Source organism: Alternaria ethzedia (assembly GCF_023757985.1).
Source record: "Alternaria ethzedia strain BMP 0044 chromosome Unknown scaffold_6, whole genome shotgun sequence".
NCBI lineage: Eukaryota > Fungi > Ascomycota > Dothideomycetes > Pleosporales > Pleosporaceae > Alternaria > Alternaria ethzedia.
This window is the reverse complement of record NW_026056199.1, coordinates 1500365-1522546: the sequence shown is the minus strand read 5'-3', so window position 1 is coordinate 1522546 and position 22182 is coordinate 1500365. Positions and strand designations below refer to the sequence as shown.

The window sequence follows — 22182 nt, the reverse complement described above, 5'->3', positions numbered from 1 at the left end:
CTGACAACATCTGCATACGAAGAGAAATTAGCAAATGGATGCGTCTGTGATTTGGGGGTTGTGGGAAGCAGAGGCAGTGCTTACAGCTGAAACCGTTCCTCAGCTTCACCGGGGAGCCGCAATTGGGGTTGACCACCCCACTGCATGAGTTGTCGCCGTAGATCCACATCACTGGCTTGTTTTCAGATTTCTGTTCAACGTGGAGGAGGCCGTCGACTTACGGTTGTTACTATCGTTGTTGCCCAGGGCAATCGTAGCTGTGGCCTGAGAGGCGAAGAGGCCAACGGCTACTGCGATGATGGAGACGGAATGCATGATTGTGATTGAGGGTGGAGATCTTGGTTATCTTGGTGAGAAGTTAAAGTGATGAGGGTGGTGGATACTTGTTGCAATCGACCGTGACTTTATACTGCCAGTTCATCGTCGGGATGTACTTGCTTATACTGCCAGTTCATCGTCGGGATGTACTTGCTGATATCATAGCGTATAGTTGCATCTTGATGCCGTCGCTGCTATCTACAGCAAGCAATACAACACAGAGTGGAAAGCTTCCTAGGTCGTCAATGAGACTTGTTGCATGCTGATGCTGGTGTAGCACTTGTCAATCTTGGTTCACGGGGGGTAAATGGCAAAGCTCGCTGCATTCGCGCTCTCAGCAGATACACTCCGCATTAATGTGGGACAATATACCTTAGGGTTGACATGTACTACGATGCTCGTCTGATATGGCAAGTCCTGAACACTTGGCGTCAGCAGTAATATATCTTCCGGTCTCAACGCGGTCGCTCCGTGCCACTGCCGAAGCGTAGGAATGTTTGTCATTGGGATATCAGAAAGCCAAAATAGGAACCGCAAAACGTGTATATCTATCCAGCAACAATCTCGGTAAGTGCACGTGATGATGGCTGGATACCTGGAGACATGTACTAGGAGTACAAAGCTCACTAATGGACACCAAAACATATATAGGTATTCTGAAAGTAATTGACATCTGAACGTTTGGATAGCAACACATCAATGAACTAAGATACGGTGTATAGACGTGGATTTGTCGTTCTCGAGCGTGGGGCTTTCGTAGGGCGACTGCGCAGAAGCTCACGTTTGGCAAGTTGCAACGAATACTCGGTATAGAAGAACACAGCATCTAACTCTTGGTGAGCCTATTGACTACGAGAGTGGTGAGTACATACACGCGACGCTTGTTGTCTCGTACGACTTTGAATGAGCTGGCTTGTTCGTGTTAGGTACCCAGGTAACCGAGGTTTTTGCTCAACATTGCCCCACTTCTGGCGCGCAAATACTAGCAAAATCCAACAAGAGCAACAGCTCTCAGCTTCATTCCAACCAGGATGTGTCTGTCATAGCTGCAAACGTCTCTTCTTCCTCAAGCAGCTGGAGCAAGCCAGAAGTCTCAATGAAAAAGGGTAATTCGCGTCAGCCTCAGATAGTGCGATAGAGGCGACACTGTGCCAGAGGATATGAGCAAGCCCAGGGATCCTCCGGCTGGTTTCAAAAATAAGAATAATCTTGAAGTTCCCGTAGGAACGTTCTGGGATAATGTTAGCGACGCGTTCTTCGAGCGTAGAGGATGGAGAGAGGAACGTACTCAGAGATTAAACTGAAAAGAACAGATACTACACTTGATCTAAGCCAAAAGGCAAAGAGAGCTAAGGAGCAGAAGGAGGGACGGAGGAGGGTGGGTTTATATATTCGTGGGAAAAGTCTGAAAGGCGCTAGTGCTCTAGCGTTCTGAGGGCGTTGCCTGGGAGATGGTGACGTGGAAAGCCGTAGAAAGACGCAAAGGTGGGCTGTAAATGTGGGACGCGAGAGCGGTGACGGTGGATAGCTCGAGGTGGGGGCTGGCAGAAGAATAACGGCTGCGATTCGATGTCCAAGGGCTGTGATGAGCCGACCTTCCGTTGTGCAATGAACACGAGTCGCAGGTCGAGTTGCATAAGACATGCATAACTGTGTTGCTACAGGCCGATAGATCCAGGCGAGTCCTTGCATAGTTTTGGGAGGGCGATTTGGCTGGAACCGACTAATGCGGCGTGGCGGCCGGCGCATTTCGTATCTAGGCAGCGACGGCGTACTACGATTTCGTCGGTAGAGCGAGCGCACCTCATATAAGGAAAAAAATAAACAGGTACTCTGCCGTCTACGTTAGTGTAAGAGTTGAAGTTCACATATTCTTCGGGGCAATGTAGACTTCTGGGAGGCAGCTGTTCAGTTTTTTTCATGTAGGAGGTGAGCACCATGTCGCTGCTGCTACGTAGGAGGTCCTCTCGAATTCATTTGGGCGACTTTCCCAGGTTCTTCGGGAGGCCCACCTGTATGGCCTGCATACCCGGGTACTTAGGTAAGGTTGGCGAACACAGTACCAAGAGCCAACGTCTTTTTCGAGGTTTCTGTGAGCCGCCATCGTGATGAAGTTGTTGCTTCTGATTTTGGCGTCAGCTATAGAGAGCCGTAAAGGTATGCGCTGGATTGGAAGCTAGCTTGTGATAACAAGTAGAGTGGTAGGCCTATCCACGGTCTGGGATCTTTTGCGGTTATCTGGGTAGGATTTATATCATAAAAAGAACGTCTTCATAGCAATCGACATATGAAAGAGAAGGAAGAGTACGGCAGTACTAGCTGAGGACGCGGTACTCCGCGATCGCGTACCTACACAGATTTGCGGGCGGGCGGCAGCGACACCACCTTGGATAGCCACACGCAGCAACGATCGTATATTGCCACGGATATCTCTTACACGCGCGCTGGATTGGCAACACAACGCTGACGCTTCGGTGTTGTCGGTCTGTCGTTGTTAGCAGAGGATTCTGGTGTGTGTAACCCGCGAAGAGCGGAGCAGACCTATCATGGGAGCAGTACAACACCCCAGTCTGCCGAACGAACAGTCACGACGATGCGCATACCGGTAACTCACATCGTAGAAGGTGAAAGTGAGAGCAGATGGATGCAGGCTTCGTAGGGATGATGATGAGTAGCAACTACCTGGGTAACGCGGTGGAATTGAAGTTCAGGCAGCCACGACTGAGCGCCGCAGGGTCGCAAGTACTGTCTCATTCCAATCAAGGGAAAATCTGAACACCCTGGAGCCTACGTTAATGTTGGCTCTACTAATTTGGCTCTTCATCGCAGTGTATGAAGTAGACTTGTGTCCTGTCGACATCTCATCGTCTTTTCGCACGTCTCACATTTTCACCGCCGACCCCCTCTTCCCCTCTTCTTCTTTCCCCTTCCACCATCATCAGCAGCCTTCCTTTTCTTCGCCTCCTTCGCCTCTTCAATCGCCCTCTTCTTCTCCATCATTTCATCTGTCTTCTCATCGCCGAGCACGACGCGAAAGTCTTCGAAATCGAGGTCAACAAAATCCATCAGCATCCTCTGCGCCAGCCTATCCACGACATGATCTAGCGCTAAACGTTTGAGGACTGGGATCAGCAGCTTCAACTCCTCCATCGTGACACCGCGGTCTCCCTCATTGGAACCGCGAACTGGCGCTATGTTTTTGCGGAATGGGAAGGAATCGCGAATCATTTCGCCGACAGGTATGTCCGGTCTAGAGGCTACTAGTTTCGCTCGCTCGATGGCGGGTTCGAGGACGGTGGTGCTGAATTGTGGAACGAAGGTTTCTGAAGCCCACCCCTCCAAGTCAAAGACTTGGATGAGCAGTTGGACTATCCAGGGGAGATCGTTTAGAAATCCACCAAGGTGGGGGAGAAGAAGGAGTGGAACTTCCTCTCCAAAAGTTTGTGATATGATGACGAGATCTTCAACCTCGTCGTCCTGGACTTTCCCTTTGCGAACCTCTGCCATTGTCGTTGGCGCATGCAGCTTCTTGAGACAGTACTCGCGTATCGCATGCTCAGCTACCGGCACTTGGTGCTGTAGAATCTTTCGCATGGGACTCAAATCATACCGACTGATAGTCATGGAATCTGAGGCTCTCGGCTTGAAAACAATGTTGCAGTAGTGTTGAAAAATCGGCGTCTGGGATCTTGCCGTTGAGTTTGGCTATGTCTTGGAGAAAGGTCTCCATGCTGGCGAAACTTGAGTTGTGGGCCATGGAGCGAAGCGTATTGTCGAGAAACTCGTCATTGAGTTCGCCGCCGTTTTCAAGCAGTGGTAGGCAATCTCTGAGGCTAAGAAAGGTACTGTTAGATACTGTATCGCGGATGATGGAAGCCCGCCAGGTAGCCATGGCAGCTGGTATGCTCGACTGAGCACTCTCACTACAAAGGTTATCAGTACTTCAACTGCCGCGCTAAAGCACTTCATTATCACTTACTCGTCTGCATCTCCAGCTCGGTCGTACGCTGCCTGAACTTTACCACACATCTCCATCTTGTCTTTGATACTGTTCTGGGATTTGATGAACCCGTCCGCCTTCTTCAACTGCTCGACATCTTGTGTCTTGTACAACAAGCGACCTATAGCATCGATGGTCCGATCGGCGCGTACTTGGCGTTGAAAAGAGGCACTGAGCTGTTTCATAGCCTTCTGCCTCAGATCCGCGTGGCCAAACTCGATGCACACAGCGGTCAGCTGGTCCAATACCTCGCCGGGTATCAAGGGAAACCTTGCGCACATGAAAGTATGCCCCTCTTTTCGGTAATCACCTGGATCGTGGTATTCGAGCAAGAGCCTGCAGAGCCTCTGTAGTTGCAGAAGACTAGCCAGGCCTGCGTCGGGTGCTCGCATTTTCTCCGTTGCGTCATCGAGCATTTTGATGATGGGTTCCGCTTTGGCATATTCCCATCCACTGACCATGAAGAGAGCAGCTTCGACTCCTTTGCCTTCGGGACTGAGCATGAAACGCTTACGAATATCAAAGGCGCGAAGGTTGCGCGGAGGAATGATGACGAGCGCAGTCTTGAAATGTCTTTCATCAAGTTAGCTTCAGACCTATAAAAATGGGCTGAACTTACTGGTGAAATAGCTCAGCCTCCATACCACCACCCATCTCTTTCCCTTCAACCTCAGTTTCAATCTGAGCAGTCTCATGTGTGAAGGCTTCCTTCTGGGTGACTTCAGTATCTCGCACGGGTAGTCGCAATGCACGCAACTTTCCCTCCAAGTCAACGACTCGCATCAAGTTTAGCTGGTCGACCCTAATAGTATGATCTTTGGTTGGATCGATCTTGGGACGACTGTTCTCCCATCTCCGTGCACCGCGGATTTCCACGAAGAGATTACAGCCGAGCAGTTTCTTTACGGACGCGAAGAATAATGTGAACTTGAGCTCTTTGCAGACCTTTTTCAGTGTATCAAAGTCCGACGCGTCCTGGTCTTTGAGTGTCGTAGGTAGCTCTGGGAGCTTGTACACGTTTTGAAGTACGTGAACGAGTAGGTGAGGAGAGCGAGTCCCGTCGCCATGGTTTTGCCAGCTTTTGAGCGCCGCAGTCAGGGCCTGTTCTTTCTCGGACTGAGTCTCGAGAGAGAGAGCGGCAATAATTGCATCGTGCAATGTGCGATCCGGGATGATACTGGGCGCCGACATAACGGCGATTTGCGTTGAGAGACTCAGGTCTGGTGATGAACTGGGAGTAGAAGAGTCTCATCAATCGAACCCATATGATTTTCTCGTCTGCGACCGCTTGTTTGCTGTGCGCCAGTGACCGTGCGCTTTGTCCCTGAATGAGCCGATTGATCTAGACATTTGTCAGTCCGCTTATACTTTCACCGTGCCAAGACAATTTGCAGGGTACGTCACTGGTGAGTAAAACGTCTGAGATGATACATGATCCATTGCATTATCCCACTTCATCGCGTATCAACATCTCGCCATCATCCCACAATACCAACATATCTCATACCAATGTGCCCAAACGCCTTGATCGCTATGCATAACCTGTTACCAACACTAACGCCATTACCGATGCTACCACCAATAATTACATAGTACAGATACCATACATCCCTCCCCTGAAGGGAACAGGACGTATAGGGCTTTGCCCATTGCTGCTCTCTATGTACACACGCTGCTCTACTATCTTCCCAACAGTCCGGAAAACCAGTTGGCCAGGTTCTTTCCGCCCATGCTGGGGGTGAAGGAGAGGACACTGTCTGTGTCTCTATCTCTGTCGCTGTCGCTTTGTGAAAGACTGTCTGCGCTGCTACTCTCGGGCGTGTGCGGGTTGGCATCTGACGTCTTCTGCGAGTTGGAATTGGTCACTCTGGGAGAGGCGCGTGGGAAAGTCATGCCGCGTGCACGTACAGGCGATGTACCCGAGCTGGGTTTGTCGCGACCGTGGAAACTGTGAGAAGGCTTGGGTGTGCGATATGAGTGAGAAGTTCTAGGCGTTCCACCTCGTGAGATTGCGAGTCGTGGGCCGAAATTCGAAGGGAGGATCGGCGATGGTGTGTCCGTGTCGCCGGAACAGGATGTTGGTGTAATAGATGTTGGTATATCGCAATGTATTCTAGGCATAATGCTTGGTCGCGTGGGCGGATGTATATCGTCTGTCTCCGATTTCGAAGAGGTATCATCGATTTGTGTTGCGCTAGTCACGACTCTGATGGTTGAGATGAGCGGGTCTGTACTCTCTGTAGAAGTAGAAGGAGACGAAGACGTGGGCGTAGACGTAGATGACACTGCCGCTACTGGTAGGTCCAGCCCCGTAGCTGCGGCAAATCTCATTTGCATCGATAGCGGAACGCCGCCGGTCTTGACCCAGGGGCGGATTGTAAATTGTCTTTTCGGGAGATCTAAGACCACGGATCAGCTCAAATACAGACGGGAAGGCTAGGAATAGATGGCAGGCGTCTAGGCAGGACCACCTTCATCTCCCTTGGCTTCCTCTGCATTCTCTGCTGGAGCTTCCGCTTCTCCGTTTTGGCCATCAGCACCGTCGCCGTTTGGTTCAGCAGCCGCCGCGGCAGCGGCAGCGGCAGCAGCTTCGGCCTCCCTCTGCTGTTTTTCTGCTTTGGCTCTTTGTCTTGCGGCTTCTCGCTCAAAGTTCTCCTTTCGTGCGCGCTCATCTTTTGCTTTGCGGAGGCGCTCTGCTTCCTCGACGCCGCCGCTCTTCTTGAGCTTGCCTTCCTCGACAAAGTTTCCAAGCTCGCGCTTGAACTCGTCATCGTTCCTCGTCTCAAGATCCCGCTGTCGCGCCTTCTCCGCTCGCTCAATGGCTTCGAGCCTGCCTTCATGGTTTGGTTGCAGGGCCTTGACTTCTCCAAGTACTCCATCGCGGGCCTGGCGTGGATCCACAACTTTGTCGAGAGCAACTGCATTGAGCATGTTACGGCCACTAGCTGAACGCATCCCCTTTCCAGACTCTTTCTCGCTTTCCAGATTCTGCTGTTTGGTCGCCTGCTCGACCAGCTCAAGTGTTTGGGCGGCTTTCTCGAGATCATCTTGCAAGTCGGCTGCGAGTTCCTCCTGCATAGTGAGCATGTCTCGCTCTTCACACACAGTCTGCAACTCCTGTTCCCAGATCTTGGTCCAGAGAGGCTTCTCCTTTGCCAGAAGATCTTGCAGCTTCTTGAGCTCGGCAGTGGCTGTCGACAGGTCCTTGGCGGTAGTTTCGAGTTGGCGGGGCAGAGGTCGCACGCCACGCAGAACGACGTCCTTTCTGAGGTCTTCAACAAGATCTTGTAGGTCATCTACCCTGTTGACAATCTTCTCCGAGTCGTCTTGCAGGCCCTTCTTGCCAGCGTTAATGTAAGCGCGACCGCTGTCTCCATCGAGTGCGGGTAAGGCAGCCTTGATAGCAGTGGACTTCACAGCACTGGCCTTTGTGCGTATGGTGGACATGCTAGCTTGTATATCCGATACAAAAGATGAGTATGTTTGTCGCATGACAGCCAAATCACGGCGTAGCGATTGCACCTCGCTTACTTGAGTGGCTGAAGTAATGTTGGCTTCGGAGGGTGTGCCTAACGGTATGGGACGAGAGGGTAGCAGGGCGGAGTTGCGAGCTGAAGAAAGAGGTGCCGCTGATATACCAGCGATCTCCTTTGTCGTTTGCTGTTGACGTTCGGCCACACGTTGTATAGTTGCTTGCTGGTCCTCGACCACTGTCTTGATGCTCTCCACCAGTTTGCTGAGTCCGCCAAACTTGTCATCGATGTGACTCTTTACTTCGTCGAGTTGCTCCACGTTCAGCACAAGTACGGACCTGTCTTTGATATCGTTAATATCCTCCAACTCGTATCGTACACCGGAAACGGGGTCCTGGATGTGGATTTCAGGCAGGTCGCCGTAGCGGTGGGTATCCCAGGCGAACTTTTCGATAAACGCGAGTTGCAGACGGGCCGAGGAAAGCTCAGCACCATCTGTGAAGACGTATTTCTTAATCTTGCTTTTGTACTGGAGAAACAAGGTAAGCTCTTTCCCTTGTTGAGGTGACTGCTCTGGAATGAACTGAGAAGGCTGTGGAGAGGGCGTCTTAACTCTGTAAGAGCTGTTGCGGCTGGCTGTAGGCCTGGGCGGGTCTTCTTTCGCCGGTGATGCGGCTCCAAGCTCAGCTGGCTCTGATAACGGACCATTAAGCGTCGCACCTAGCGAAAACTGGTCGCCTTCTGGGAATTTCGGCTGCGCGAGCTTATCGTCTGGGGTCTTCTGGACGGGGCTGTCTTCAGGACCCGACTCTTTTGGTGGCAGAATGCTCGGCGTGGCGCTTTGCGAACTTTCCTCGGAAATGCGTCTCTCATTGGGCTGATCAAAGGAGAACTTTGTTTCCACAGCAGGCCTCTGTTGCGTGAGACTCTGATTTGACCGCTGGCGACTGTGCATCATGGACTGCCTGGTCCGCACTGCGTTCATGGACTCGCGTACATCCCGACCCCTATTCGGTATGGGCGAATTCTGGACTGGTGGAAGTGGTATGCCATTTGTTCCAAGATGCTTCTGGATTTGGTATGCTGAAAATCGGCGCGAAGCCCTCCGCTCCAGCTCGCCACCTCTTTGCAATGCCGCGAGCGCATCTTCCTGTTTCGGTGGAGGTGGAGGTGGTGGGAAGTCGACGGGGTAGTTAGGCCGCGGGGGGTCAGGTGGTTTGGGCATGGAATCGTCTGCGGGATACGGAGCAATGACAGGCATTTGCTGGGCGGTGCCGCTCGAAATGGACGAGTCGGTGGATAACTGGCTTGCGGTGGTCGAACGGTTCGCTTTCGGGTTCGAAGGGAGGGCATCGTACTTGCTCGGAGAGGCGCGGCCGCCAGCTACCGAAGATGAACGCGGTGGGAGGTCGGGGCCGCCAAATGACGGGCTGTCCCCTCTTGAAGGCAGTCTTGTGCTTGCGGATCGCGGTTGTTGGTGCTCCTCGACATCACCACTACTCCCAACGCTGCCCTGGCGCGGGCTGCCCCCACCGTTGAGCGAGCCATCTCTTCCTGTGCGCTGCCGTAACCGCTGTTGCTTCTTCTTCAGGCCGTGCAGGAGGTTTATGATGATGTCTCGTATCCGCGGCAGGAAATTGTCGAGGCTCGCTTGCGATGCTTCCTGGCTCAGCGTCTCCTCTAGTATGCCACGCAGTAGTTCCGGAACGTTTCCGAGGTCGTTGGTGTCGACGCCGATCGCGTTGAAGGCGCGCGACGCGATGTTGAACTCATAGCCCAGACGCACGTAGACGTCCGAGACCTCGCTCTCGGTGGCGGTCCCGCGCGACCATAGTGTCAACGTCTCTGCACCGTGTTAGCACGTGTGTATGCGGGGCTGCACGCGCCGGGGACGCACCGAGGAGCTGCTTGGTGGCCACAAGCAGGTGTGTGACGGACTTCTCTATCTGCGAGAGCTGCTGCTGGGGCTGCATTGGATGCGGTGTCAGTGACGGTTGTGTGGTGTTGGGCGCGGGATGCGGAGAGAGAGAGAGCCCACGTACATTCTTGGGCGCACGGCGCGAGGACCCCTGAGACGAGCGGACAGAAGACGACTCCTCAGTCATGGTGCCGAGGGCGTGTGGCGCAGGTGTGCGGCAGCAGCAGAGTGAAGGGCCGGACTGGGAGCGCGAGGGCACGACGCTCTATCCTGGCAGTGTTGGCGACCACGTTGGGTGCACCGACGTCTGAGATGCCTGGGGCGAGCTAACACGAGAGTGGCTGGGCGGCACGTGGAGCAGTCTCACGTCCAACCTCACAGAAATTGTTTATTCCATCGTTGAGCCTCTCTACGTCATGACGGACAAGAGAGGTTGCCGTGGTAGTTGGTGAAAGCCGTCTTGATGATTGCATCTCTATCTTGGGCATGCATCTGCGGTTAGCGACAGGCAAAACCATGGAACATGTGACGCCCCGTCGCTTAGGTAGGCTTCTGACGTGAGTCTGCGATGTAGCTGCAGCCCTGGAGACTACGGCCGGCATCCGGCCTCTCTTCGCGCTACCACCTCAAGCTGCTGCTGCTGGGTGGGTGGTGACTGGGGTAACCGTTGTGTGCATGCACTCTAGTACTCTAGCATGCTTGGAGCGCGACGAACAGGTGTTGCCCCGTATTTGGTGATGCAAGCTCTAGTATTGTTTACTGCAGGCGTCTCGGACAACACGAGCAGCGCAGAAGGAGAGCAGAGTGAGGCGTGAGGTCTCGCCTCGGACAGCAACGCTCTTGGCTGGCAGCGCCCGTGATCGCGATAGCAACAGAGGTCAGGCAATTGTGACAGTGCCAGGTCCACATATCCGCTGCCGTCCACCCAGTGTCTCCTCTATTCATCTCGCGCACCAGCCTGTGGATTGCCTGACCGTTGCGCCCTCGTGCCGTCGTCCGAGCCTTCACGGCTACTGCCTGAGGCTGGCCTAGTTCCCGCACACCTTGCACTTGTGTTTCATCCAGGCGATCCGCTTGGCGTTGCACCTCACTCTCGACTTCTGGCTGTTCAATCGGGCACAGCCTCCTATACCAAGTCACCACCGCTCCTCCGCCGTCCGGCTTTCCACCTCGCACGCACGTCGACTCTGCGCCTGCTGCCGCATTGAGCGTCCTGCGCTACTCTCACCCTAGAGTTGGAGCTCCTTCCTCCCCCGCCCGTCGCTCCTTCTCCCGCAACCACAAACCGAACCACCGACCCACGCTACCGAGCTCGCCCGCGCCCTGCTCTCCCCATCCATGTCCACTGCCGCTGCGACTCCGAATACCTCCTCCAATGCTCTAAACCCCGCCGCCAATTCCGCCCGGCCACTGAAGATGAGCACTGCCGCCAAAGGCATCGACGCACAGCAGCGAAAGCCCGGAAGCCCCATCGACGGCGGTCAGAAGTAAGCGCCTGCCCTGCACTCCCCATAAACACGTCTCCTACACTCCTGCCCCGCGTCCCTTGCACTGCAGACACATAGAGGCATGCCTCGAGTGCTCCCGCCATGCGGGATATTCTCGTGTGACGTGCGGCTGGTCACATGGAGTCACGGTGCGACTGCCCTGTCCACTCGATGGCCCTCTCCCCGTCTACTGTGCTCAATTACCTCATGTCCCAATGCTCTGTCCTCGACAACACCCTCCCCACTTGCACCTGGCGCCATGCTGACCGGGCGACTTGCAGGAAACCTCCCGCCAAAACGGCATGGACCCAGGGCACCAATCCCATCACACAGCGACCGACTCACTCCCCCACCCCCAACGGTGCCGTAAGCTCACCTAAGCCCCCACAAGGCTCGACGGCTGCCTCCGCCGACAACGCTTCCCCGATGAGGCACCTCAGCGACCGTATGATGTACCTGTTGGCCAATCTGACGGTAAGTGCCAGCTGGCTTTCCATGCGACGTGGGTGAACAGTGCTAATGACACAAACAGGGTCTTCCGGGCATCATTACGCTGAAGAATGGCGAGAAGTACTCTGGTGTCCTCTCAGGCACCTCACTCGATCCCAGCGAGCTGCGCTATGTTTTCAAGATGGTCAAGAAGCTCCTGCCCACCAGCAACGCTCAGACCAACGGCACGAGCCAGTTGTCCGACGACTACGTTGGCTCAGGCGATTACCACGTCATGTCATTTGACATGAGCGATGTGGCAGATTTCAATGTCAACAACGTTGTCCTTGACAAGTCCCAGCTCAAGGGCCAGAATGGTGTGTACCAAGATCTACATTGCCTTTCTATGCCAGGCTAACAAAAAAAGGCACCGCAGGCTTCCGCACGGATACTGACATCTCTGGCAAGCTCGAACTCCGTGAGCGTAACCTTCAGAAGTGGGAACCGTCCGAGGTTGATCCCAACATGACGCTCGAGTCTACCGGCCGTTCGAACGACTGGGACCAGTTCTCCGCCAATGAGCGCCTGTTCGGTGTGAAGAGCAACTACGACGAGAACATATACACCACCACCATCAATAAGAATGACCCACAGTATGCGGAACGGCTTGCCCGTGCTGAGAAGATCGCCCGAGAGATTGAAGGTAGCAGCGCAACCAACTCGCACGTCCGTGAAGAGCGCGGAGGATACACTGCGGCCGACGATAATGGCGATGAAGAGGACAAGTACAGTGGAGTACGACGAGACCTGACAAACCTGTCAAGCGGACAGTCCAACCGGTACACCCCACCCGCACGACGTGCCCCCGCCCCTGAGGCGACGGTGCCCGGCGCGCCGGTGGACCCTGCCATTATCTCGTCTTCCGTCGCACGGCCTGCCTCGCAGTCGACACAACGTGTTGCAAGTCCCGCGGCACCAGCACCAGCAGCTGCTGCGCCTGAACCTAGCAAAACCCAAGAGTCCAGCAAAGACGCACCCAAGCCTGCATCAAAACCAGTCGACGCGCACAAGGCTATTGCGGAACAGCTGCAGAAGCCAAGTAGTACGATCAAATCTGGAGTTGCTGCCATCCCTCCTAGGAAAGCTGGACGGCCACACGACGCTACTACCAACGTTGAGCACGACCTGCTTGACTCCTTCAAGCAGTTTTCGGCCGCTGAGAAATTACGGATTTCCGATCGCCAGAGGGCTTTCGCACGCGAGAACAAGGCCGTGAAGCTCAACGATCTTAAGAAGTTCGCGCTCAACTTCAAACTGAGCACGCCGGTACCGTCAGATCTTGTGCCCATACTCGCTAAGGACGAGACAAAGCAGCAGGCTATCGTCGACAAAGCCAACAAACAAGCGCAGGAGATGAAGACTACACCTCCGAAGACGTCCAGCACCATGGCAGACCCCAAAGCTGCCGCACGATCTGCTGTCAAGCCAGAATCCACCCAAGCATCCCCTAGCGCTAACGCAGAGCGCCAACAAAATCAGCGTGCTCGACCAGGGCAGCCAGCCTATGCGTCTGCTTCTTTGCGGGGTTCCCACCAGAACATGAACCAGATGCCTCCTCGCAACCAAGGACTACTTAGCACTCGTTTGCAGATGAACCACCAGCAGCATAAGCAGCAAGGTGCCATGCCATACAACGGCGTTCCTCAACCGATACCGGCTCAGGACATGCGTATACCACCTACTGGTCCTTCACAGCCCTCGAGTGGTGCTCAGACGCCTTCTTCCAGCGTGTCTACAAGGTTCAACGTTCGCGCCCATGAGTTCAAGCCCAACCCAGCTGCAAACACCTTCCAGCCCGGTGGAACCCCAAGCGCTACCTCCAGTCCTAGGCCAAACTCCTCTAGGCAAGAAGTCCGCAAGCCTCCTGTTACCAACTTCTTTACTGGCCCGAAGCCCACTGTTAAATCACTGGACGGACTGACGACCTTCAATGCCATCGGACGCCTTGAGAAAGAGGCGCAGTCGAACGAGAAGTCACATCACTCTGATATTGCACCTCCCTACAAGACCCCGCCTACGTGGGATTTCCCCTCTTCGAACACGAACAAGGGATATGAGCAACTATTTGATCATGCTCCTCCGTCTGCGCCCTTGTCAGTACCACAGCATGTCATGCCCAACGGCCCCATGCCTCACCAGCATCAGTTACCACCTCATCTCCAGGGCGCCCAAGGTATGACACAAGGACCGACACCTCAACATACTCCCCGTGGACCGCCGATACAACCGCACCTCGGCCAAGATCAACATCATTTTGGAGCTCAACATATGCAATATTCGCATTCAACGTCATCAGTCCAGCCTTCACCACGCCCAATGGCACCGTACATGTATGGCGCACAACCTCAGCCAATGCAAGGCTATCCTCCGCAAGTCCCGCAATATGGCATGAGTCCCGGTATGCAGCATGCCACAATGCGCAACCCACAAGGCGGTCAATTCATGAACGGCCCTGGGCCGGCGATGGGGGGTCAAATGATGACGAACCAGCCTTCAAATGGACCCTTTATGGGAATGCCGGGTAATCCACAGATGCAGATGTACTCTCCCGCTCCCGCTCCTGCGTATCCTCAGTACCCGGCTCACATGCCTCCGGGCGCCAACGGATTCCCTAGCCCCAGGCCAGGTGCACCAATGATGAGCCATCAAGGATCGCAACAAGGCCACCACCAGCAGCAACCACCTATGATGTACATGCAGCCTGGTGCACCAGCTCCTCAGATGTACCAAATGCAGCCAGGAGCCAGTAAGTAGCACCTTTATGGTGATTCGTATAGTAGTTGACTAACATCACTCTAGTGGCTCCAATGCGAGGACCTTTCCAGCAACAATACCAAGGCGGTCACTACGGCTCACCACAACAGCATCACCAGTTCCCCCAGCAACACCGTGGTACACCCAGCGGAAGTTACTCGCAGCCTATGATGCCACAGCACTCATCGGGTCCCCAAGCTCCACCCACTGGCCCCGCTAGCCATGCACCGGACGGCAACGCTGAGCCCAAATGAGAATCTTCAAATCAGGTTCACCGCAAACAAGCGGCGTCCGCAGCGTCTGCTGCCTGACCTTCATTACATGCTCTCCTTGCCTGTTTTACCAATTTTTGCTATGCGCTTAGCGTGGGTGGGTTGATTAGTCACCATGATAAGTGGCTGGAGGCATAGCGACAGGCGTTGACTGGGCATGATGGGTGCATAAAAGATCATGGTATGGACGACAACCTTGCAGGTCATGGGCATGCAATATGGGACAAGAGAGGGAGGGAATTGGGACGATCGCTACGCTACACGCGATCGCAACGCGCCAGGAAGGAGCAAGTCATGAGAATCGCTTTGGCGTTTCCGTCCTCAAGGCAGCGTTCAGGGGTGGGGTGGAAAATTACTAGCAAGCAGAGCAGGCTCATGTGAGCACATGCTGCTGGAATACTATCAATACTATAAGTTCACAAACCTCGTTTATGTGCCTGCAATGACCCGCCCCAAGATGATGGCCGAGTCCATGTCGCGACCTTATATCGTAAACAGAACATAGCATACGGGATACTGTATGCTTGATCTTTGAGCTTAAGATATAAGTTCAGGGACAGGCGTCTATGTAGGCGGCAAGCAACACAAATTCTGGCATCTCCTGGTGCCGCTGGTACCGCCTATTCTGCAGGTGACATGGATCACCAGGCACAGATCTGGCCCACCCACTAGCGTGTCTCGAGCATTCCGCACTCCCGCGGCCATTCCGACACTACCCCAGATAACCTCCGCCAGCGCCCCGTCCTGCCTTCTCTGCCGAACACGCTTCCTATGTATGTGTGTGCTGTATGCCGCGCTCAGATGAAGACGTAGAACTAGACAGCATGAATGACGCTGCAGCCGAGCCCTTGATCTCCAACGACCGCCGCGTTCCGAACGATGCACGCGACCGCTACGACGAAGCCGACGACGCGAGTATAAGAGAGGATGAGGTGGACGAGAGTGCCTTGGTATCCCCAGGCCTGTTTATATGGTGTCTGACTATATGCGCCGGGGTGTCAGGATTGCTATTTGGATATGAGTACGTCGCATCTATGGTCGCGATCTTTTGCGCCATGTCTCATGGCATGTATAGAAAATGGGAGTAACGCCATACTAATGCTACACAGCACCGGTGTTATATCCTCTACCCTCATCTCCATAAACACCGACCTCTCCTCCCGGCCCCTGACCACCCTCGACAAGAGCTTGATTACGTCTTGCACCTCGTTCTTCGCACTCCTCGCCTCGCCCCTAACGGGTATCCTCGCCGATGCATACGGACGCAAAACCGTGATCCTCGTCGCAGACATCCTCTTCATACTCGGTGCGCTGCTGCAGGCATGGACAAGCAGTGTTGGCGGCATGATCGTGGGTCGGTCCATTGTCGGCGCAGCTGTTGGAAGCGCGTCGTTCGTTGTACCGCTGTATATCTCGGAGCTCAGCCCTAGCCCTTTCCGCGGACGGCTGGTGGTAGTGAGCAGTTTGTTCATTACTGGTGGGCAGGTCGTTGCTTATATTGTTGGGTGGTTGTTCTCGGAAAGATTGCATGGATGGAGATGGATGGTGGGTTTGGGGGCTTTACCGGCTGCCATACAGTTCGTTATGCTGTTTTTCCTGCCCGAAACACCGCGGTATCTCGTCAAGGCTGGAAAGACGCAGCAAGCGAAGAGGGTATTGGGGCGTGTGTACAAAAGTGAGGAAAGTGGGACGAAGTTGGTGAACGCCGTGCTGAGGCGGGTAGAGAAGGAGATTGAAGAGGAGGAGGACGCGGCTGGACTGCGAGGGACTCCTGACATGGCTAAGATCGGTTGGAGAGCTAAGAAGGAGAGGGTGCAAGACAGTTTCTCTCAACTGATCGTCATCGGAGGGAACCGTCGAGCCTTGATTATCGCGTGTATGCTTCAGGGCTTCCAGCAACTTTGTGGCTTTGTAAGTTTCTTCCCTTACGTCCAAGCAACAGAAAGCCCTACCCGTACCACTCGAACCTGTCAGAGTACCTAGGTATGGAATAACTGCTAACACCACCCCCAGAATTCACTAATGTACTTCTCCGCCACAATATTCCGCCTCGTCGGTTTCGAATCACCAACCCTAACCTCGCTCTCCATCGCCATCACAAACTTCCTCTTCACACTCGTAGCCTTCCACTACATCGACCGCATCGGACGCCGCCGTATCCTCCTCTGGTCCGTACCCATCATGATCATCGGTCTCGCACTATGCGCCATCGCTTTCCTCTTCATCGACCTTCCCACCGAGGAACCTTCCGCTACCGCCACTGCCATTGCCGGCGATAACAACAAGATCTGGCCCCTAGTCATCCTCTTCTCCATGATAACATACGTCGCCGGTTATGCGATAGGCATGGGTAACGTTCCCTGGCAGCAATCTGAACTGTTTCCGCTGTCTGTAAGGTCGCTTGGGTCTGCGGTGTCGACGGCTACGAATTGGGGGTCGAATACCTTCATTGGGATCACTTTTCTGCCCATGATGAATATCTTCACCCCTGTGGGAACGTTTGCGTTGTATGCCGTGGTCTGTGTGGTTGCGGAGATTGTCATTTGGAGGATATATCCTGAGACGGCGGGGTTGGGGTTGGAAGACGTGGGCGGGTTATTGAAGGATGGGTTTGGGGTTAGGGATAGTGTTAGGAGGTTTGAAGAGAGACGACGGGATCGGTGATAGAGGGGGTAGTTTGAAGAATCGTACGTTAGAGTTTAGTCACCTTACAGCGTTATGCGTGTCCATGGAGTGTGATGGCAAAGTTAGTGATAGATCGACGCATGACAGCTGTTGACGTGAAGTCCGACAGCAATTTCCTAGGCATAAATGCCACCGCCCTCCCTGACATCTTTCTTGTTCTTTAAATTCGTACGCTCCTACTTATTCAGAAGGCTATACTATACCACACCCACAACCACGCAACAATGAAGCCTACATTCTTCCTCCTCACAACCCTCAGCGCTCTGGTAGCCGCCGCCCCAGTCCACGCCTCTAACCCCCCTCCTCCCCTCCCCACAGCCTTCTACCCTGACCCTGTTTCAGGCTCCGGCTCCGGCCAAATGGTCGACAACATGCTTCCGGACAGCGACCTCCCAGGTGGCGGCATCGCCTCCGGCCAAATGGTAGATAACATGCTTCCCGACAGCGACCTCCCCGGCGGCGGTATCGGCTCCTCTTCTCCCCAGATGTCCGAAAAACGCGCTCTTGCCAATGCCGTTCCTGATAAATACGATTCGTCTACGTACTACGACGCAGCCGCCGAGAAAGAAGCAGAGGAGCTGGCTCTTGTGCTAGATGCTGCGAGTGAGAATGCGGCGGAGGACGAAAGTGCCGACATCAACCTTAACTTGAAGAGGGGACAGGGCATGGAAGGCAAAAGTGTGGAGGGTTGTAAGAAGAGGGGTGGGCCTGCACAGTGTGTGAAGTGTCAGAAAGAGTGGGATATGTACGTTTGATCCCGCCCACACTACAATCTCTGCATTTATCGCGTTGGTATGAGTTTGAGCTCGATGCTAACGGTGTAATGTAGGCACGTATCGTGTTTGTGCGAGAAGAAAGTTAGTTTTGATGCGTGCGTACAGAGCAAGATGAAGAACTATGTAAGTTGAAAGTTTCGGGGCGCGAAGAAATGATCGAAGACACTAACATACTGGTAGGATGCTTGCGCAAAAAAGGAGTGCCCGTAAGCTAGGTACGGCTCTGAGCAATTGGCGACCACTTCATGAGGAAAGTCAGCGGCCGTGAATTGGAGCTGTCTCGTGGTCATTATGCCTGTGTCAATGGGCGCTGAGAGTTCGTAGTGGAAATTCCATTTTCAGATTTTTTGGTCTGTCAGCTATAACACATTTTCCAGGCATATCGTCGCTTTTGCGTTGATGCGAAACTGTAATGACCTTGGTGACCCGTTCCCGCATCCATATTAGAAGTTACCTCATTCGCCGTAAACGCCAAAGTGTCATTAACTCATTACCCTTCCATCCCCTCGTGCCGAAACGCCAACGCTGATGCAAATGCCGGAATCCTTGTGTCCCCCATCCTTCACACGCTAGGGTGACGGGTATCACGTCATGCCAATTGGCCATGCGTAGAGTGTGAATCTCCTAGTTGCCAACGGCCGTATCGTTGAGCGCGACACAGACAGCACCACGGTGATGTCCGTTGTACTGCCTGATGATGCTCTGACTACCAAGCTCCCACAGCCTTGCGTAGTGGTCTGAGCAGCTGGTAACGAGATAGGCGCTATCGGCTGAGAAGGCGCAATCCCAGACCCACCTCTGATGACCATGTAGCGTAGTCTCTAGAGGGAAGGCAGCTGGGTCGCGCTCGCTAGCTGCCGGCAGGTTGTCGGTGGGCGTGACGTTGTGGGGTGCGGTAGGATCGACAGACCAGATGCGCGCTGTGTGGTCGGCGGAGCAAGTGGCGAGATGACGGACATCGGGGGACAGGAGGACGCGGGTGATGTAGGTTGTATGGGCCACGAACTTGCAGATGGGGAGGATCGAGGTGGTATCGCTGCGCTGGATCATGCGCCAAACGTAGACGTTGCCCTAGCATGCGGTGTTAGCAAACATTAGTACAATTTCATCCGGGGAGACTCACGGCGTTGTTGCCTGCGCAGACCATGCTTCCATCGCTTGCAACCGTAACACTAGCCACGCTGACGTCGTCCTCTGGAATGAGCTGGTGAGAGCACTTGTTCTCTCCCAGGTCCCAGATCCTCACGTTACCACCGCGGTCGCAGCTGATGAGCTCTCCCTGGTTTGGATGGATGACGACATCGTTGACCGGGACGCCATGAGTGTAGTTGCGCTGAACGTTGCCTGATCGCGTGTCCCAGATCTTGACCGTGCCATCTTCAGACGATGTGACCAGCCACTTGGACTCGCAGTGGAACGCGACACCGGTGATGTTGGAGGTGTGCCCGTCGAAGGTGAGGATCGCATTCGGGTTTGTGGACTTGATGTCGTAGAGCTTGACCGTATGGTGACCGGCGGCGGCGAGGTATCGCTTGTCGGGCGAGATGCAAAGGCGGTTGACTTGGGAGTCGGGGTGCGGGATAGTCCGGGAGCATATACCGGAGAGCGCTTCCCAGAATCTAGAGTCGTCGGAGTCAGTACGGATGGCTGCCAATGGCGCGTGAGACGCGTGCGAACCTAATGGTATGGTCGTAACCGGCTGCAATTGGATGTTAGCCGTTTGTCTGCCATATGTGGGGTAGGCAGCTCAACGTACCTGTGCATAGAATGACCGACATCTTGATTACAGGGTCTCTTTCTATTTACGAATTAGGGATGAACTTTTGTGTATACCGGAAACCCGTAGTAGTACAATCAATGCGACGGTGTTAGTATGCGCGACAACTGCAGAACATGACGCGCGCGAAGTTGCGATCACGATTGGAGAGCTTTGCGCGTTGAGGGGAGTTGGAGTTGGTCTTGTTCGGGAGTGCTTGGGCCACTTCAGCCCTGTGGCGGTCAGCCTATAGCGGCCTAGCGCTATGTAAGCTCCTCATAGTGAATGGTGAATTTAGATGTCGTGACTGTGCTTGGGCGAAGGTCACACTTGTTGCGAGTGTTAGGCACATGATGTAGAAGCGATATTCTAGTGCCTTCGCAGGTATCAGAGTTGAGTGCTATATCGTACAACACAAAACACAAGCTGGATATACGCAATACTACTTAGGTAGGTGGTAGTTCAAGTGCCTGTCTACATGAGACCCGGGTACGCGAAGATGCGTTGATTAGCCGTAAAATCCCAAGAGCTCAGCAGCCTACAGCTTACTAGCTGTATGCATAAGCGAATAACTCTTCGGTCCACTCTCCAGCGCATCTTTCGTAATCTCTCCGACATTCTTGAACCCTCCAACGTTCATCAAGATGTCCAGATCAGCTAGTAGACCGCGCATAACATGGTCAACTCCCGTCTCGCCCATGATCGAAAGGCCCCAGATCCACAGACGGCCAACGAATACGAACTTTGCGCCCAGAGCGAGCGCTTTGAAGACGTCGGATGCGGAACGGACGCCAGAGTCGAACATGATGTAGATTTTGTCGCCGACAGCTGGAGAATTCTTTAGTCGTGTATCAATGAGGAAGAGCAGACATGATACGTACCATCGACAATCTTCTCAAGAGAGTCAAGACTTGCGACCGCGCCGTCGACTTGTCTTCCAGCGTGGTTGCTGACTACGATGCCATCGAAGCCCAGATCAACAGCTTTCTTCGCATCGTCCACACTCTGAATGCCCTTCAAAGAAAACGGCTTGCCACCACTGAGCTCCTTCCATAGTTTCATCGCCCACACAGCCTTCTCCCACGTATGCGCGCGTCCATGCCATACGTTATCGATCCAGAGCGCGCCAGCTTCGTTGGGCTGTGTCTTGGGGTCAATGCCCTTTTCCTTGAGCCTCTTCTGGAAGACGGGATCAGTAAGGCCCAGATCCGCACCAAGCCCGTGGTAGAAGGCGTAATTTGAATTTGCGACATCGTCATGCCGCCATCCAAGCTGCCAAGTGTCAAGCGTCAGGATGCAGGCTGTGAAGCCGCTGTCCACAGCACGTTGGAGAAGCGATCGAGTAAGCTCGTCATCGTGCGGCATGTAGAGCTGGAAGAATCTCACACCCTTCTCGCCGCCACCGGCAGCGGTGCCTGTGTCGCCTTGTCCTTTCCTCACGCCCTCATCGTTGGCATGGCCTACGTCCTCTATGCTCTGTGAGCCTGCTGTCGAGAGACAGTATGGTAGCCCCAAGGCGCCTGCGGCTCTTGCTACGGGTAGCTCGCCCTCTGGGTTGTAGATCTTGTTGATACCAACAGGCGCAAATCCGATCGGCGCAGGCACTTTGTGTCCAAAGATCTCGGTCGCAGTGTCGCGCTGGTTGGTATCTACCAGCATACGCGGAATAATTCGATGTCGGTAGAACGCTTGTCTGTTTACGGTATGCGTGTGCGATTGGCCGGCATTGGAAGACGCGTAGAACCAGCCACCTTGGCTGAGTTTCTCTTTTGCTAAGTCTTCGAGTTTGCCCGGTTCTATACACAGTACATCAGCCTTGCGCGACATCAAATGTCCAGTTTCTGGCTCGCTCGATTCCTACTTGCGCGACAGTGCTATGGAGGTAAAGCATACTTACCTGTGTTGAACACTGGTACTTCGCCCTCATTGGATTTCCAAAAGTTCTTCCGCTGAAACAAGGCGTATTGCTGCGTGGTTCGGGCCTTTTGGTTGGGATTTACAGGGTCCATGATGCAAGTGGCCAGTCAGGTACAACGTCGGAGCAATTGAGGAAGGAGCTCGATAATGGATCTTGAAAGGAATGATTGTTTTACTTTGTCTTTTGTATCAAGAACAGGCGTTGACATTGCTTTTAGCAATGTACCACCGGCACTCTCGGACCCACGCCACAATCGTGACGCTTGCACAGCTGTCGCAAATTATGACGAAAGGTGATGCTGCTCGGACTGGACCCTGATCTCAAGCTTATCTCCGG

At 54.0% G+C, this 22182-nt stretch overlaps 5 protein-coding genes across 5 annotated transcripts; 2 read left to right on the top strand and 3 right to left on the bottom strand.

The window, feature by feature from the left end:
- Positions 1 to 3207: 3207 nt before the first annotated feature.
- Positions 3208 to 5509, bottom strand: J4E87_003798 (uncharacterized protein; the record flags this gene model as incomplete). The annotated part of the gene is made up of 4 exons (XM_049375423.1): positions 3208 to 3894; positions 3929 to 4145; positions 4298 to 4891; positions 4938 to 5509. The coding sequence occupies 4 exons, from the start codon at positions 5507 to 5509 to the stop codon at positions 3208 to 3210; spliced, it is 2070 nt and encodes a 689-aa protein (XP_049235345.1).
- A 1266-nt stretch (positions 5510 to 6775) lies between these two features.
- J4E87_003797 (uncharacterized protein) lies at positions 6776 to 9896 on the bottom strand (the record flags this gene model as incomplete). Its single annotated transcript, XM_049375422.1, has 3 exons — positions 6776 to 9636; positions 9689 to 9758; positions 9834 to 9896. The coding sequence occupies 3 exons, from the start codon at positions 9894 to 9896 to the stop codon at positions 6776 to 6778; spliced, it is 2994 nt and encodes a 997-aa protein (XP_049235344.1).
- A 1151-nt stretch (positions 9897 to 11047) lies between these two features.
- J4E87_003796 (uncharacterized protein) lies at positions 11048 to 14693 on the top strand (the record flags this gene model as incomplete). The annotated part of the gene is made up of 5 exons (XM_049375421.1): positions 11048 to 11196; positions 11478 to 11670; positions 11729 to 12002; positions 12053 to 14431; positions 14485 to 14693. 5 exons carry the CDS (start codon positions 11048 to 11050, stop codon positions 14691 to 14693), a joined length of 3204 nt encoding a protein of 1067 aa, XP_049235343.1.
- An 842-nt stretch (positions 14694 to 15535) lies between these two features.
- Positions 15536 to 18382, top strand: J4E87_003795 (uncharacterized protein; the record flags this gene model as incomplete). The annotated part of the gene is made up of 6 exons (XM_049375420.1): positions 15536 to 15732; positions 15821 to 16622; positions 16725 to 17327; positions 17627 to 18141; positions 18226 to 18295; positions 18353 to 18382. 6 exons carry the CDS (start codon positions 15536 to 15538, stop codon positions 18380 to 18382), a joined length of 2217 nt encoding a protein of 738 aa, XP_049235342.1.
- A 414-nt stretch (positions 18383 to 18796) lies between these two features.
- Positions 18797 to 21937, bottom strand: J4E87_003794 (uncharacterized protein; the record flags this gene model as incomplete). The annotated part of the gene is made up of 7 exons (XM_049375419.1): positions 18797 to 19243; positions 19296 to 19791; positions 19850 to 19871; positions 19929 to 19966; positions 20471 to 20756; positions 20810 to 21724; positions 21826 to 21937. The coding sequence occupies 7 exons, from the start codon at positions 21935 to 21937 to the stop codon at positions 18797 to 18799; spliced, it is 2316 nt and encodes a 771-aa protein (XP_049235341.1).
- Between the last annotated feature and the right edge of the window lie 245 nt (positions 21938 to 22182).